General features: G+C 37.7%; 2 protein-coding genes across 3 annotated transcripts; one reads left to right on the top strand and one right to left on the bottom strand.

The window, feature by feature from the left end:
* Positions 1–491: 491 nt before the first annotated feature.
* LOC141605792 (wound-induced protein 1) lies at positions 492–1413 on the top strand. Its single transcript, XM_074424690.1, has one exon. It carries the CDS (start codon positions 768–770, stop codon positions 1107–1109), a length of 342 nt encoding a protein of 113 aa, XP_074280791.1. The 5' UTR covers positions 492–767; the 3' UTR covers positions 1110–1413.
* A 5054-nt stretch (positions 1414–6467) lies between these two features.
* LOC141605778 (uncharacterized) lies at positions 6468–13887 on the bottom strand. Of its 2 annotated transcripts, none has more exons than XM_074424679.1 (4): positions 13357–13887; positions 12381–12450; positions 12208–12296; positions 6468–6753 (listed from the first exon to the last, which is right to left on the bottom strand). In XM_074424679.1, exons 1-3 carry the CDS (start codon positions 13711–13713, stop codon positions 12244–12246), a joined length of 480 nt encoding a protein of 159 aa, XP_074280780.1. In that variant the 5' UTR covers positions 13714–13887; the 3' UTR covers positions 6468–6753; positions 12208–12243. The 2 variants fall into 2 exon arrangements, with proteins under 2 accessions (XP_074280780.1, XP_074280773.1); XM_074424672.1 differs by lacking the exon at positions 6468–6753 and adding an exon at positions 6948–7210.
* Between the last annotated feature and the right edge of the window lie 572 nt (positions 13888–14459).

The following is a 14459-nucleotide window of genomic DNA, read 5'->3' as shown; positions in this document are numbered from 1 at the left end:
CTTAAAATGAGCTGACATCACACAATTCCTTTTTAACAGTTACTCCGTAAAATAATAACTGCTCCCTCCATTTAACTCTACTTTACATGTTTGCTTTATCATGTTTGTCAACGCGATTTTTACGCGTTAAATATCTTTAGTTACGTATTTGCAAAAATTATAAAAGTTAGATATTTTTAATGTACTTTTAAAGACGAATCAAATAAGATCTCGGATGAATATATTTTAACTTATGTATCGAGAGAAATTTAAAGTTAAATGTCCACTTGTGAATAGTGTGTAAAAGATAAACATGCGAGTTAAATGGAGGGAGTAGGAATTTTTTTCAAAATTAAACCCAAACCCGGAAGCAACATACCCATGACCCGATAAAAGCGCGAGTAACACCACGCGTCACTCTCAGCTTAACCCATTCTCCATAACCCACGTAACCCACCTGGGTCCCACACACACCCTCTCCCTCCTTCCTATAAATACCACCCACATTTCTCCTTCCATCTCATCCCATCAACTTATCATTACAATTCTACCCTTCTTCCTACACTTCCCCGCCAAATAACCCCCCTCATCCCAAAAGGGCAAACCCGTAATTTCACTCAGAACTGGCTAACCAAGACCATTCAGAGGACCAACAAAACTCCACCAACAAAGGGGTGGTATTAACCCTCTATGAAGCCTTAAACTCACGTGACGCAGACGTGGTGTCTACACTAGTCGCACCTGACCTTGAGTGGTGGTTCCATGGTCCGCCATCCCACCAATTTCTTATGCACCTTCTAACTGGTACTGACTCATCTGAAAGTCGGGATTTCGTTTTCACCCCTCAGAGTATCGTAGCCTTTGGATCTCTCGTTATCGCTGAGGGGTGCGATCATAGCCGTTCCATTTCTTGGGTTCATGCTTGGACCGTCACCGATGGGATAATTACCCAGGTAAAAGAGTATTTTAATACCTCTGTTACCGTCACCCGATTAGGTCACAGTCAATCTCAGCCGTCCGATCAAATTACCTCGTCGGTTCGGGCTCATCATCATTGTCAGCCGGTTTGGGAAAGTAGTCTCTCAAACCGTGGTGGTAAATCTGTTCCCGGTCTCGTTTTAGCTCTCTAATTAAATACTACTGTTAATAACAAGACTTGCGGTGACACGTGGTAAGTAATGGGTTGAATTAATAAATTCAAGAAAAAAAGATAAGGTGTGAAAATTGGTGTTACCGAGATAGAAAGGGAGTGTTTGTCGTGTTTGTTTAATTACTGTTCTACCCTTTTGTCATTTGTGTTTGTTTACTTTTGAAGTGTTGTTCCATCAAACGTATTTTGATGGAGAACGCGTCTTGGTGTTATTGTGTATCATACTATTATTACTGTTTAACTCCGACTTTATGTAATGAAATTATCTTGCATGGTTTTAATAATTTTCATCTTTTTTTTTTTTTTTTTTTTTTTTTTTTTTTTTTTTGTTATCATACCCCTTTTTATTTACTCAATTTATGCATATAATTTGCTTAAATGGATGAGAAAAGAGAGATACATGGAGGTGTTTTTTTGTTTGGTCAAGTACAATGACACAGAATGAATTTCCGTTCTTCTATTGGCTTATCCTGGCATGAGCATGTAGAGTAGTTAAAACGGATGGCGTCATTTTTCCATCTGAACACAATGCAACCATAATAATTCCCAAATCGATTCTTTTCTTGTACGGAGTAGGATTTTAAGTTTAATGAACAAAAGGAATTAACGAATTTCTCAATCTACGCCATATTATATTTCCTCCTTTGTGGCTCATTTGTCAAAAAAAGGATGTCATTTTAGATATTGTAAAAAAATTATGTGAGGTCTCTTCCCAAAAGTTAATATCAAAGAATCCCCATCAATTTAAATACCTCTAGATTTTTTGATAGTGAGTCTCTAGTCACCAGAAAAATGAGAAAATAGTGACCCTCTAACAGTCTTAACATAATATTTCCTACAATTGTAGCTTGTAGGCGACGAGTTTACACTTCAAATTGTCTCCTCTTTTTTGAGGTGGTACTTTGGTTCGGCATAATACAAAATTTGGATTAACCATTGCATCATATATTGTACTCCTATATCGCGCTTCTACATTTTGCCTCAACCAAAAATATGCCAGAACCTAGATCATATACGTTACTTGGTACTTAACTTCATATCAGATCGCATAGGTTGTTTATCCCATCTTTTACCGGTCTTTTAGTAGTACAATCGCCCTTTCTTTTTCCCATAGGTTGATTACATCTTAGTTGGGCCTAAATGTCGTGAAATAAGAAAAAGGTTACATTTGCCTGAGGAGGTCTACTTATGATGTACTGCCTCAGTGCCTCTTATTCAACTCAAATTTTACCTTGTTCAATATCAATCTCACAAAAACAAACATAATTATAATGAAACCAGATTCCGGCACTTCAATGCTCTTCCCCACGAAGATAAAAGCAAATGAAGCTAGAACTAGCAACCCAAGAGAATGAAGCAGATCGAACTCCATGACTAGCAATTTTAAGACAAGTGTATGATCATCCGGATTTCGATTTCAATTTCCAACTGACCCCGACCATTCTTCCTCTCCGTAGGCCACATTTTTTGATAAGTATGTTCTCCTAGTGAGCTTCATACCATATACCGCACTAGACAAGCATTGGCTAAGAAACAAAGAAGGGAAAGGCATTGAGATCATTATATTATAATCTCGGTTTAAGGCTTTACAACAACAACAACAACAACAGAGCCTTAATCCCAAAATGATTTGGGGTCGGCTGACATGAATCATCCTTTCGAACCGTCAATGGGTGAACGCACGCCTCAAAATGCGAATAAAAAAGGGAGGATGAAAAACAAAAGGAAGAACGAAAATGTAATGGAAAGTCAAGGTAAACTTATGAGTTTTAAAATTGAATTCCGTCTTTCGTTTATAAAAACTTAAAATTTAAATCGAGAGAAAAGATTAAAACGATTTTTAAAAACCGAAATAGAGTTAAGGATCCGGAATGAACCATGTAAAATCTATAAGAAAGGTAAAATCTATAAGAAAGTGGTTTGTAAAAAAGTGTAATAAAGGAGAGAAGAATAAAATCTGTCAAAAAACATCAAATACTAAAAATCCACGTGTATCCTTTCCCTCCATTGTGCCCTCTCCGTCACCATACTCTCCTCAAGCCCCAGAACTCTCATATCGTGCTCTATCACTCTCAACCATGTCTGTCTCGGTCTTCCTCTGCCTCTAGGGACCTTTTTCTCGTTCTCCAAGTCTCCGGTCTCTCCGGGTGCAAAAGGCCCATAGGTCTCCTTCTCACATGGCCAAACCATCTTAGTCGGTTTTCCATCATCTTGTCCTCTATTGGCGCCACTTTTACCTTTTCCCTAATCACCTCATTCCTTAACCGATCTTTCCTTGTATGTCCGCACATCCACCTCAACATGCGCATCTCCGCCACACTCATCTTTTGAATGTGACAATGCTTCACGGCCCAACACTCGGAGCCGTAAAGTAGGGCAGGCCTAATTGTCGTGCGATAAAATTTTCCCTTTAATCTTTGGGGCATATCTTTATCGCATAGAAACCCTGAAGCACTCTTCCATTTCAACCATCCCGCTTTAATTCTGTGAGCCACATCTCCGTCTAACTCCCCGTCTTTTTGAATAATAGATCCTAGATATCTGAAGAAATCCGAATCCTCAACAACATTCCCATCGAAAGTAATACTCCCCGCCTCTGTCGATCTCAATCCCGCCACTTTAGTGAACTGACACCACAAATACTCAGTCTTACTCCTGCTCAGTCTGAACCCACGAGTCTCTAAAGTCTGCCTCCACAATTCCAACTTTCTCTCCACCCCCTCTTTTGTCTCATCAATCAACACAATATCATCAGCAAACATCATACACCAAGGGATGTCGTCCTGAATATCCCTTGTCAACTCATCCATAACTATAGCAAAGAGAAAAGGACTAAGTGCGGAACCTTGATGCACCCCGATGGTAATAGGAAATTCTTCTGTTCGCCCAACATTAGTGCGAACACTTGCACTAGCCCCCTCATACATGTCCTTTATGAGGTCAATATATTTTCGCGACACACCCTTTCTCGCCAAAGCCCACCAAAGTACTTCTCTTGGTACTCTATCATATGCCTTTTCCAAGTCAATAAAAACCATATGTAAGTCCTTCTTCTTGTCCCGATGGTATTCCATCAACTGTCTCATGATAAAAATCGCATCCATAGTCGATCTCCGGGGCATAAATCCAAATTGGTTATCCGAGATGTCTACACATCTCCTAAGCCTTTGCTCGATTACCCGCTCCCATAACTTCATCGTATGACTCATAAGTTTAATTCCCGATAATTGGAACACTCTTGAACATCACCTTTGTTCTTGTACAAAGGGACAAGAGTGCTTCTCCTCCAAGCCGATGGCATCTTGTTGCTCCTCCAAATCTTGTTGAAGAGCATGGTTACCCATTCGATCCCTTTCTCCCCGAAGCACCTCCAAACTTCTATGGGTATACCATCCGGTCCCTCCGCTTTCTTTGACCCCATCTTCCTTAACGCCTTTCTAACTTCACTCTTTTGTATTCTACGCACAAATTCCCGATTAACCATGCTTGGTGTTACCTCTACATCCCCAAAACCTTGTTCCCGATGTCCATTGAATAAATTATCAAAGTAAGAACTCCATCTAGCCTTTATTTCGTTATCCCGAACGTAACCTTGTCATCCATATCTTTCACACACCTAACTCTCCCAATATCTCTCGTCTTTCGGTCTCGTATGCGAGCCAGTTTATAGATATCCTTCTCTCCTTCTCTCGTGTCCAACCCGGCATACACTTCTTGGTTAACTTTTGCCCTCGCATCCCGTACGGCCTTTTTAGCGGCTCGTCTAGCCTCCTTGTACTTTTCAAAGTTCTCATCACTCATGCATTTCCCTTAACCTTATAGCATTCACGTTTAGTCTTTATCGCTTGTCTCACCACATCGTTCCACCAAGATGTGTCCTTACTTGATGGTCTATTCCCTTTAGATTCCCCTAACACCTCCTTCGCCAAATCCTTTACAACATGCTCCAATTTATCCCACGTTGCATCAATATCTTTCTCCTCGCAATCCGACCAAATATCGCTACTTCCAACCTTATCCAAAAACGCTTGTTGGTTTCCCCTTGTAGCTTCCACCACTTGATCCGTGCCTCACCGATTATCTTTCTCTTCCTCAAGTCTCTCTTACCCCGAAAATCAAGAACCACTAGTCTATGTTGTGTTGCGGCACTTTCCCCGGGTATGACCTTGCAATCGGTGTACTCTTTCCTCCACACATTCCTTACCAAAAGGGAGTCAATTTGACTAGCATTACCTCCACTTCTATAAGTCACCAAATGAGAATGTCTTTTCTCGAACCAAGTGTTCATTATACCCAAGTCATATGCCAAAGCAAAATCCAATATGTCACTTCCTGCTTCATTTCTCTCCCCGAACCCAAAACCCCCATGAATGTTCTCAAAGCCAACTCGACTAGTACCCACATGCCCATTGAGGTCACCACCAATGATCAATTTTTCTCCAATAGGGACTCGTTCTACAACCTCTTCCAAATCTTCCCAGAAGGCTCGTCGAAAAGAAGCATCCAAACCTACTTGAGGTGCGTAAGCACTTATAACCGTCACCACCTCATCCCCGACTACAAGCTTAATGCTCATAATCCTATCACTCTTTCTCGATACTTCTACCACATCATCAATGTAATCTTTATCAATGACAATACCCACTCCATTACGACTTTTGTCTTTACCCGTGTACCAAAGCTTATAACCCCAAGGCGCTATCACCCTTGCTTTATCTCCGACCCACTTTGTCTCTTGTAGACACATTATATGCACTCTCCTCCTTTTCATAACCTCCCCTACCTCAGCTAATCTCCCTGTCAAAGAGCCAACATTCCAAGTACCAAAACGTAACCTACTACCCTTCCTAAAGTCATGTCCTGATTTCTTTACCCGCTCTTGACCATGCTTCCTAGATCCAAACCTATTTGACACCACACCCATACTTCGAGGTGGCGCGCCGCTTTAGGGCGACGACCTAACAACCTTTGCATATTTTTCACTACACCCGAGTCTAGAAAATGTAGCGCACCCTTGCCTATTTGACACCACCCCCAGATGTAAAGATGGCGCGTCGCTTCCGGACGACGACCTAGCAACCCTCACATACTTTTCACTACACCCGGTCTAAGAAGTGCGGCGCGCTTCCGAGGAGACGCCCAACGATGTTCAAATTCCGATTCATGTCCATAAAATGTGACTAAGTTTTTATGCTGGCTGCCACAGACCTACCGCAACCCTCCTCCTTTATCCGGGCTTGGGACCGGCAGCGAATGCCCGAAAACACTCACAGGCGGAGTTGGTTTAAGGCTTTACACCCAAAAAAAAAAAAAAAAAAAAAAAAAAAAAAAAAAAAAAAAAAAGAACTCGGTTTAAGGCTTGTTCTCACAATCAATCGTTGTCCTAATATGCTCATTCCACATTAATTGCAACCAAATCATCTGATCTATCTCAAAAGCGGTGTTACTAACCTTCACAACCTCGCTAAGAAATAACACAATGTCAAGGTAAATATTTATTAGCTACGCCTGAGATAGTTTTTACACAATTTGCTGCCAGCCTGCTATCGTCAAATCTTTACTCGTTCCTCATGGCTTGTCTATCAAGAGTCAAGATCATTCATGCCATCACCATCGCCAACAATCTCCTCCACATGAAAGCCACATAGTTTTTTAGAGTACCAAGAATTGAATAAACAAGCCAAGTTACAAAAATGTGTAAAGCATTCAAATCATTTGAACAGTTGCATGCACCATATGCCCACATTACGCAGTTGGCGTATCTAGGAGTGCTCCAAGCATTTTAACACTCGTACACCAATAAACTGTGAAATGTTAATGATGTTCGGGCCAAAATAGTTATAGAAAAGGGAAAAAAAATAGTACATGTACATTAAACAGATGAGGTGATGAAACTTATCAAGATTCGTTTTCAAAAAGATGGTAAATCGCTTTTCCAACGAAAATGTTGATATAATCCGAGTAACTTTTTAGTACACATACACAAAACAGGTTTTACGCATTTGAAACCTTTGAAAGCTTTCACAAACAGCGCACTGCTGCGAACCTGAGAAATACAGAAGATGACATGATCCCAGAGAACTGCATAAACAAATTGATGCTGTGTTAAAGGTCTCGCTAATAAAAGACCGAGAAAATGACAATTTCTAACACACATAGATGTTATGAAAATCATATTCAGCTGCGAAACATTAACGGCACGTAAACGTCGAAACATAGACTATCCAATTTACTGTTAGAGTGTATTTGGATACGCCTTAGAGGATGTACTTAGGGTGTATTAGATACAATTTTAAGAGGGAATGGGAGGAGAGGGGTATAGGGGAAGGAAATGGAGGGAAGAATGGAATGGTTAATGGAATCATTGTGATTTGCCTTCGAAGAGGAAAAATGGATCTCTCCATTTCTCTCCCCGCCATTTCCCATTTAGCCCGGTTGTGAACCAAACATAGTGACATCTGCTTTTTACTTTCCAAACCCAGAAAACTGGAATAGGAAACAATTTCCAAAATTAGTGACAATTGCTAATAATCTGTATAATCTACTTAATAATTTCACTTCGCATAAAGAATTAGCAATCACTGAATGGTTAAAACAAAAGAAAAAGAAAAAGAAAAGAACGGTATTCCTTGAATTGTTTCATGATTTTCATTTTCGACTGTCCATGAAAACTTTCCATTTGAAATCTCTTGTTTTTGTAAATTACTAATCATTGCTATGATTTCTGATAAAACATCTTGCATCAACTTGAAATTTTCATCCATTTCACATCATGTCCCTTAACTTTTGCAGCCAGAAAATACCTTTTATTCTAAAGCAAAAGTACCAACATCAAATAAACATGCTACTTGAATAGAACAAACATCCTAGTTCCTTTAGTTATATTTCCTTCCAAGATCCTTAACGGATTTAGCCAATGACAATTACAGCCAAGAAACATACAGTTATTTCCCTCTCTTCTTCGTTGGTTTGCATACACTCCTTACTCTCAAGTCTAAACCAAACAAAAATCTTAAACATCTTCATCACTGCAGTCGTAAATGAAACAAACAGGTCCACGTAAAGTTCCCTACTCTCAACATGTATCATGCGCAATATAAAAAAGAAAGGTAGATTATGGCGTGCACACCATTCTGTAGTCATCCTCACTCTTCATCTTCAAATAGTGTCTAGGAAGATCTACTCTGTAAGTTAATTACCATTACACAGTTATCAATACATAAGGAAACGTTGTTACTACGTATTACTCTTCCTGCCATGACTCATGAATGATGTCTCCACAGACATTCACCCAGTCACCCTAAATAGAAGAGTATGGTGCCATGGGCATTATGTCTCCTTCCACGGTAAATGTGATTGGCTTTATTGGCGGGTGCATTAAACGTTGCACAACACAGAACCGCCATGATATCACTCTTACCCTCTATTTATTTTAGGAAAATCACACAAAAATAATCAACATTTGGACAATCTTCCAAAAATAATCCCACCTTGTCTCTTGTACAAAATTAATCCCACGCTTCAGTTTGTGTTACAATAGTAGTCCCGTTTTTACGAAGCTAATTGTATTTTACTAGGTTACTTAACAAAGCTAATTCCATACCAACTTATTCTATTAAGAAAAATAAAAAATAAAAAAAACTACCCCCACCCCACATGCCGCTGAAACACTAATACACTATTTAACTACCCATCGCCAATTCCTACCACTCGCCTCTTCTCCCTAACCCCATTCAATCAATTTTCTTTACAATGTAAACTCAGTTTCTTCAGTCCTATCAATTTATTTCTTATCAAGTTTTGCTAAGAGGGTTTTGGCTCGATTATACAACATTTTTGCCAAAAGAAGACAACTTTCAAGGTATTTTATTCAATTCATTTTATCCAGAAATGAAATTTGACATTGAGTAATTCTTGTATTATAATTACTAAAAATAATTTTTTTCCTTGTAATAGGGAACTAGAACCCGAGCAATGCATGCAAGGTATATAAGTTTTTATTTGTTAAAGTATTATTTATACATTTTAAACCGGCACCTCATTAATATTGAATATTTCACTCCATTATATTTTGATATGAAACAAAAAAAAATTGAAATGGAAAACTAATCAAAGAGAATTGATGACATGTGTATTTTTATGAAAATATTTTTTTACCATAAAATTAAGGATTTTATTTTATAAATTTTCTCCAATTATTTTAATGAATTTTTGTCATCACGAAGCTAATAGTAAATATGTGTCAAGTTATTCTCTAAAGGTATAATTATTGCATTAATGAAAATTTTACCAACTTATAGTTTATAGTTTAACACCAATTTTATTTTATTTTAACTAAAAAATCATGATTTTGAATTTAATCAAAAGATTAGAGCTTAATTATAAGATTATATTTTAATAAAAAGAGTAAAAGACACATATATCAACATTGCAAGAAAGACTACAAAGGCAATGAACTAAAGATGCATTTTTGGAATGCTGTTAAGGCATATAGCGTTGCTGACTATAATTTAGCTCTAAAAGAGATGGCCATGGTCTCACCAAATTCAGTGGACGCTTTCAAAGCTTTAAATCCTGCCACTTTTTGTAGAGCTTTCCTGAAAACTGAGACTATGTGTGACATAGTTGTGAACAATATGGCGGAAATTTCAATGGTTGGATAATTAATGCCAGGGCAAAACATATCTTATATATGCTTCAAGATATCAGATGTCAAATAATGGAGAGATTGTGCAAGAAAAGAAAAGAAATGCTGAAATGGAAAATCATTTGTCCAAGGGTTCAAGAGAAACTAGAATTTGAGAAGGATGAGGCACGAAATTGTATAACCAACCCCTCTGACGTGATGCTATTTCAAGTGTCTCATAAGTTGGATATTCTTGTGGTTGATATCGAAAAAAAAGACGTGCATATGTAGAAAATGGGATGTGACAGGTATTCCATAATTCCATGTTGTCATGCTGTATCTTGTGCATTCTACTTAAGGCACAAGCCAGAAAAAGACGTGCCTCTGCCTTCTATTCTAGTTGACATTATGGAGTACTCCCTCCGATCCAGACCAAAGGTAACATTGACTTTTTCACACTTGTCGAGGCACGTTTTGCAACGTAAATATCTTTAGTTACACATTATTAAAAATTATAAAAATTTGATATTATTATAGCATTCATGACGATGAATCAAACAAGATCTCACATGAATATATTTTGTCTTATAGATTAAGAATAATATCGAAGATTCTCTACGACCATAAATAGTGCCAAAAAGTCAATGTTACCTTTGGTCTGGATCGGAGGGAGTATATGTCAACCATGAGGGAACTACATTTGCTAATGTGAGCTTCTAAATTCAATAGCTTGTTAAAACAAGTTCAAAGTTGTATTTTTTTATTATTTTGATGCTCACTTTGCAGACCTCTGGACTTTTATTATTTTTCTGCCATTTTGAAGACCTCTGGACAAGAAGGACCTCTCAAGTCTCAACATTTCTTCTATGAACATCTCCGTGGAAGCTAGTCGAGAATCCATCACAACACCATCCTCGTCTCATTTGACATGTGTTTCTCAAGAAAGAATTAGTTGATGAATATTAATTTGTTTTTTGCTTGGGATAAGTGGATGCCATGTTGGGGCATTTGGACGTAAAATGTAAAGATACGTTCTTCTCATACTGTTGTGCTTAATTCATAGCATGCTAATATTTTCAAATTTGAATTGATGAATTAATATGTCTTTGTACATGTATGATTGAAATATGGGCAACAATAATTATTGTGTATGACGGTCTCACACTGTGAGACGGTCCTTTTATATAAAAAACAAACACCCATTATTAATAGCAATAAATTAATGGTTTTCTTACACAAAGGGGCCATAGTTCCATAATAAAAGTGTACATAGTTTTTTTTTTTTTGACAGATTTGTTTATGCCTAACCTAGTAAGTGAAATTAGGATTGGGTTAGATGGAACCAAATTTGTAACACAAACCAAAACTTGGGATTGATTTTGTACAAGACATAAGGTGGGATTATTTTTGGAAGATTGTCCAAATGTTGGATTATTTTTGTGTAATTTTATTTTATTTTATGGAGAGCTTAAATCCATGCCCCTCTCACCCACACAGGCCGCAACTATTCTCTCCTAATTTTCTCGGCTATCCAAACAACTGTAAAATGTAATCATTCAAGTGTAATCATTTTAGTCTTAGCCTCTTAAAATGGTGAAAAATCTTAAGGTAAATGACGATTAAGTCTACTGATTAGATGTTTTGCCCAGTTGCAACAATGATAACAGTTTAAGATCTTTGCCACTTGCACTCTTTTCTCATTTTTCTTTATCGTGTTCTTAAAAACTGCGCAAACATAAATGGGAAGAAAAAAACGAGGTAGTACATCAACATTCCCAAAAATCACGCCAACTATTAGAAACTCATAATTGAATAATAGAATGACTCCAACAGCAGTCCTTCCTCGGACCTCGGTTATCAAGTTTGTGCATTTTTTATAGTGTCAAGGGGGTAATCAGTAATGAGGGTAGTTTCTGTTAAAAGTTTCGAACTCAGATCGTAGGTACTAGATTACTACCTCTTAAAGCCTTTACCAACTGACATGTACTGTACAAATTGTTTGTGCACCATTTATCATGCAACAGGGATATTTAAACACTTATGGCTGTCTCAAACCAGCAGTTACGCTTTAACTTGTAAGTAGCCCTGAAAGGCAATACAACTGGGCGCACCGGCCATATCCACACGACAAACACTTCACTTTGGTTATAGTATTGTAAGCTCTATCTATTCTGCTTGACTCTCTTGTTTCTTAGGATTAAATGTCCACCATACTGCCTAAAAACAAAGCACTCTACACCCAAATTATCACCACCTAATTAACCTTAAATCTTAATATCATCCCACTGACATTATCCACAACTTAAAAAAACGATACGCTGGCCGACAAGCACACATCAGACTGAAGACAATTAGTGTTATTCTCCATATAAAATACGCCAAGATGACCAATGATTATTTGTAAAGTAGTTTTCTAGGATATAAGATCAAAAAATAGGTTAACTAAACTCACAATTTATACATCCATCCACCAGTAGCAGAGTCCATTTTATCTCCTTGCATCTTGTATATCCTCCGAATCAGTGTCACTTGCATTGTATCCTAGAAATTAACATAAATAAGCAAGAATATGTAAAAAGATATGTATACTCAAGACCCAACACACATGCAGAGTATAAGATAAACCTGGCTGTTTATTGCTCACTCTCCATGCAGAAGACCTGCTTTTTGAAGCTATAGTAATCCAAGCGTGCCCCTGATTTTCAAATTTGGAAACCAATATGTAAGATGTGAAAATGGTTGTTTACAACGAGAAGCTAATCTAGACATTAGCCAAGAGCTAGTGCCATACTATCTGAGTGCCAAAGAAAGGGAGTATACAACAAGAAGGCTGAGAACTCAACTAGCATAGCATCTTATACTCTAGTAAGTAGCAACCTGTTTGCTGACAGGTTTTAGAAATATGAATGGCAATGAAAAAATTAACAAGTTGAAGTTCGCGAAGGAATTCTAATCAAATAGGGCAGCATGTTGCACTGAAATAGCCTCTCCTTCCTTTTGTAAACTCACTAGGGAGAATTAGTCCTTACACTCGTTAGTTCTTACTAATTCTTGGAAAAAAGTAATACCTCATAGAAAATTCCTTGAAACCACCATGGCCTTGTTGAAACAAGCTAGAAAAACCATTTACCCCAGATAGAATTCGGTATACCACTCGATAATTGACATAGGAGCAATACATCATAGACCAGGCAAATGATGTATCTTTGTGATTCCTTTACATGTTAATATAGAAACGAAACATAAAATTTCCCAATGCAGTTTGTGGTACTATGAGTACAAATGATTACTAGCTTATTCTTTGTAAACTATCACCAACTGAATTCCTAGTAAACTACGAGGAGCTTATAAATGGTGAAATTAGAGAGCTAGAAGGGTGCTCGACCCCTAACTATAAATATTGGTTCCGCCACTAGAGGTAAAGGAATATAAAGGCTGAGACAAAGACTATACAAAATCATATGAATCAAAGCTTCAAACTTTAATACATAAACAACCTCTATCACAACTATTTGTTCCTAATTTTCACAACCAAGTAATGTAATAAAATGAGCAAAAACCAAATTATAGAATAACAAGATAAAATGAGAAAAAATGAAACCTTGTCAAGATCTTTTCGCACACCATAACCAGAATTATACATCTGACCCACCAAAAGCTGCATGGAAATGTCCCCATTCTTAGCCTCCTTTAAGGTATCATGAAACCACCTTTTCACGCAATCCGAGACCGCCATTGATAAGGGGACCCGAGTTGCTCCTGAGTTCTCCATTTTAAGACCGAGTTTGGCCGAGTCAAATCGACCCTGTGAATTCGGATTAGCAGACACCTTATTATTATTGTTATTGTAATTTGATGAGATGGGTTTTGCTTGTTTTGGAGAGTTTTTAATTTTATCAGATGAAATTACTCTGGTGAGATTCTTGAGGACAGTTGTTGAAGGTAATGATTTTCCCATCTAGGAAAAGGGTGATTGATTTATAAAATGGATTGAATTAGATTGTGTGATTATGTTATCTGGTTTCCATGGCCGAAAGATTGAAGCTTTTTTTGGATTCAATGGAGGACCAAAGAAGAATGGTGATGGATGTGCGAGTCGAGTTTGCGGCAAATTAAGCAGCTAGTGTCGTCAACTTGCTTCGACCCACTTTAACAACAGTCCGTCTCATTATAGACAAACACTATCCGTTTCTAACTATAAACGGATAGTGTCCCTCTCACAAATTAAAGTGGATAGTGCAACTGACACGCCTAAAATGTCGCACTAAAAGACGGCCAAATTAACAATTTATATACCACTAAACACACTAATTAGCACTAATTATAAACTAGTAAAATAGCAAGCAAGGGGTCGAACCCAAGAGAAGATGGGTTTTGCAATAGAGAAATTGAGAAAGTAATTAGAACAATTGTGACAACAAGAACAACAAATAAATAAAAAAGGGGACGGGGGGTGGGGTGGTTTGGTTGAGTTTTCAATTGTGACAAAAGCAGGACAAATTCAAACAAGAGTGCAAAGCAAGTAATCAATCAAGAGTTTAAGATGGAAATTAATCAATATTAAGAGAGACTTAACCGGACCCAAAGTTTGGCACTTTAGTTGACAAAACCCCTCAATCAATCCTTTAATTATATATTATCACCCTATTGTGAAGATAAATCTTCTAAATCTCCTTAGTAATGGCCAAATGACAAGGAAATCAC

The sequence above is a fragment of the Silene latifolia genome, chromosome 1, assembly GCF_048544455.1.
Source record: "Silene latifolia isolate original U9 population chromosome 1, ASM4854445v1, whole genome shotgun sequence".
Lineage (NCBI taxonomy): Eukaryota > Viridiplantae > Streptophyta > Magnoliopsida > Caryophyllales > Caryophyllaceae > Silene > Silene latifolia.
Note: the sequence above shows the minus strand (reverse complement) of the source record. Positions and strands in the feature narration are given on the sequence as shown.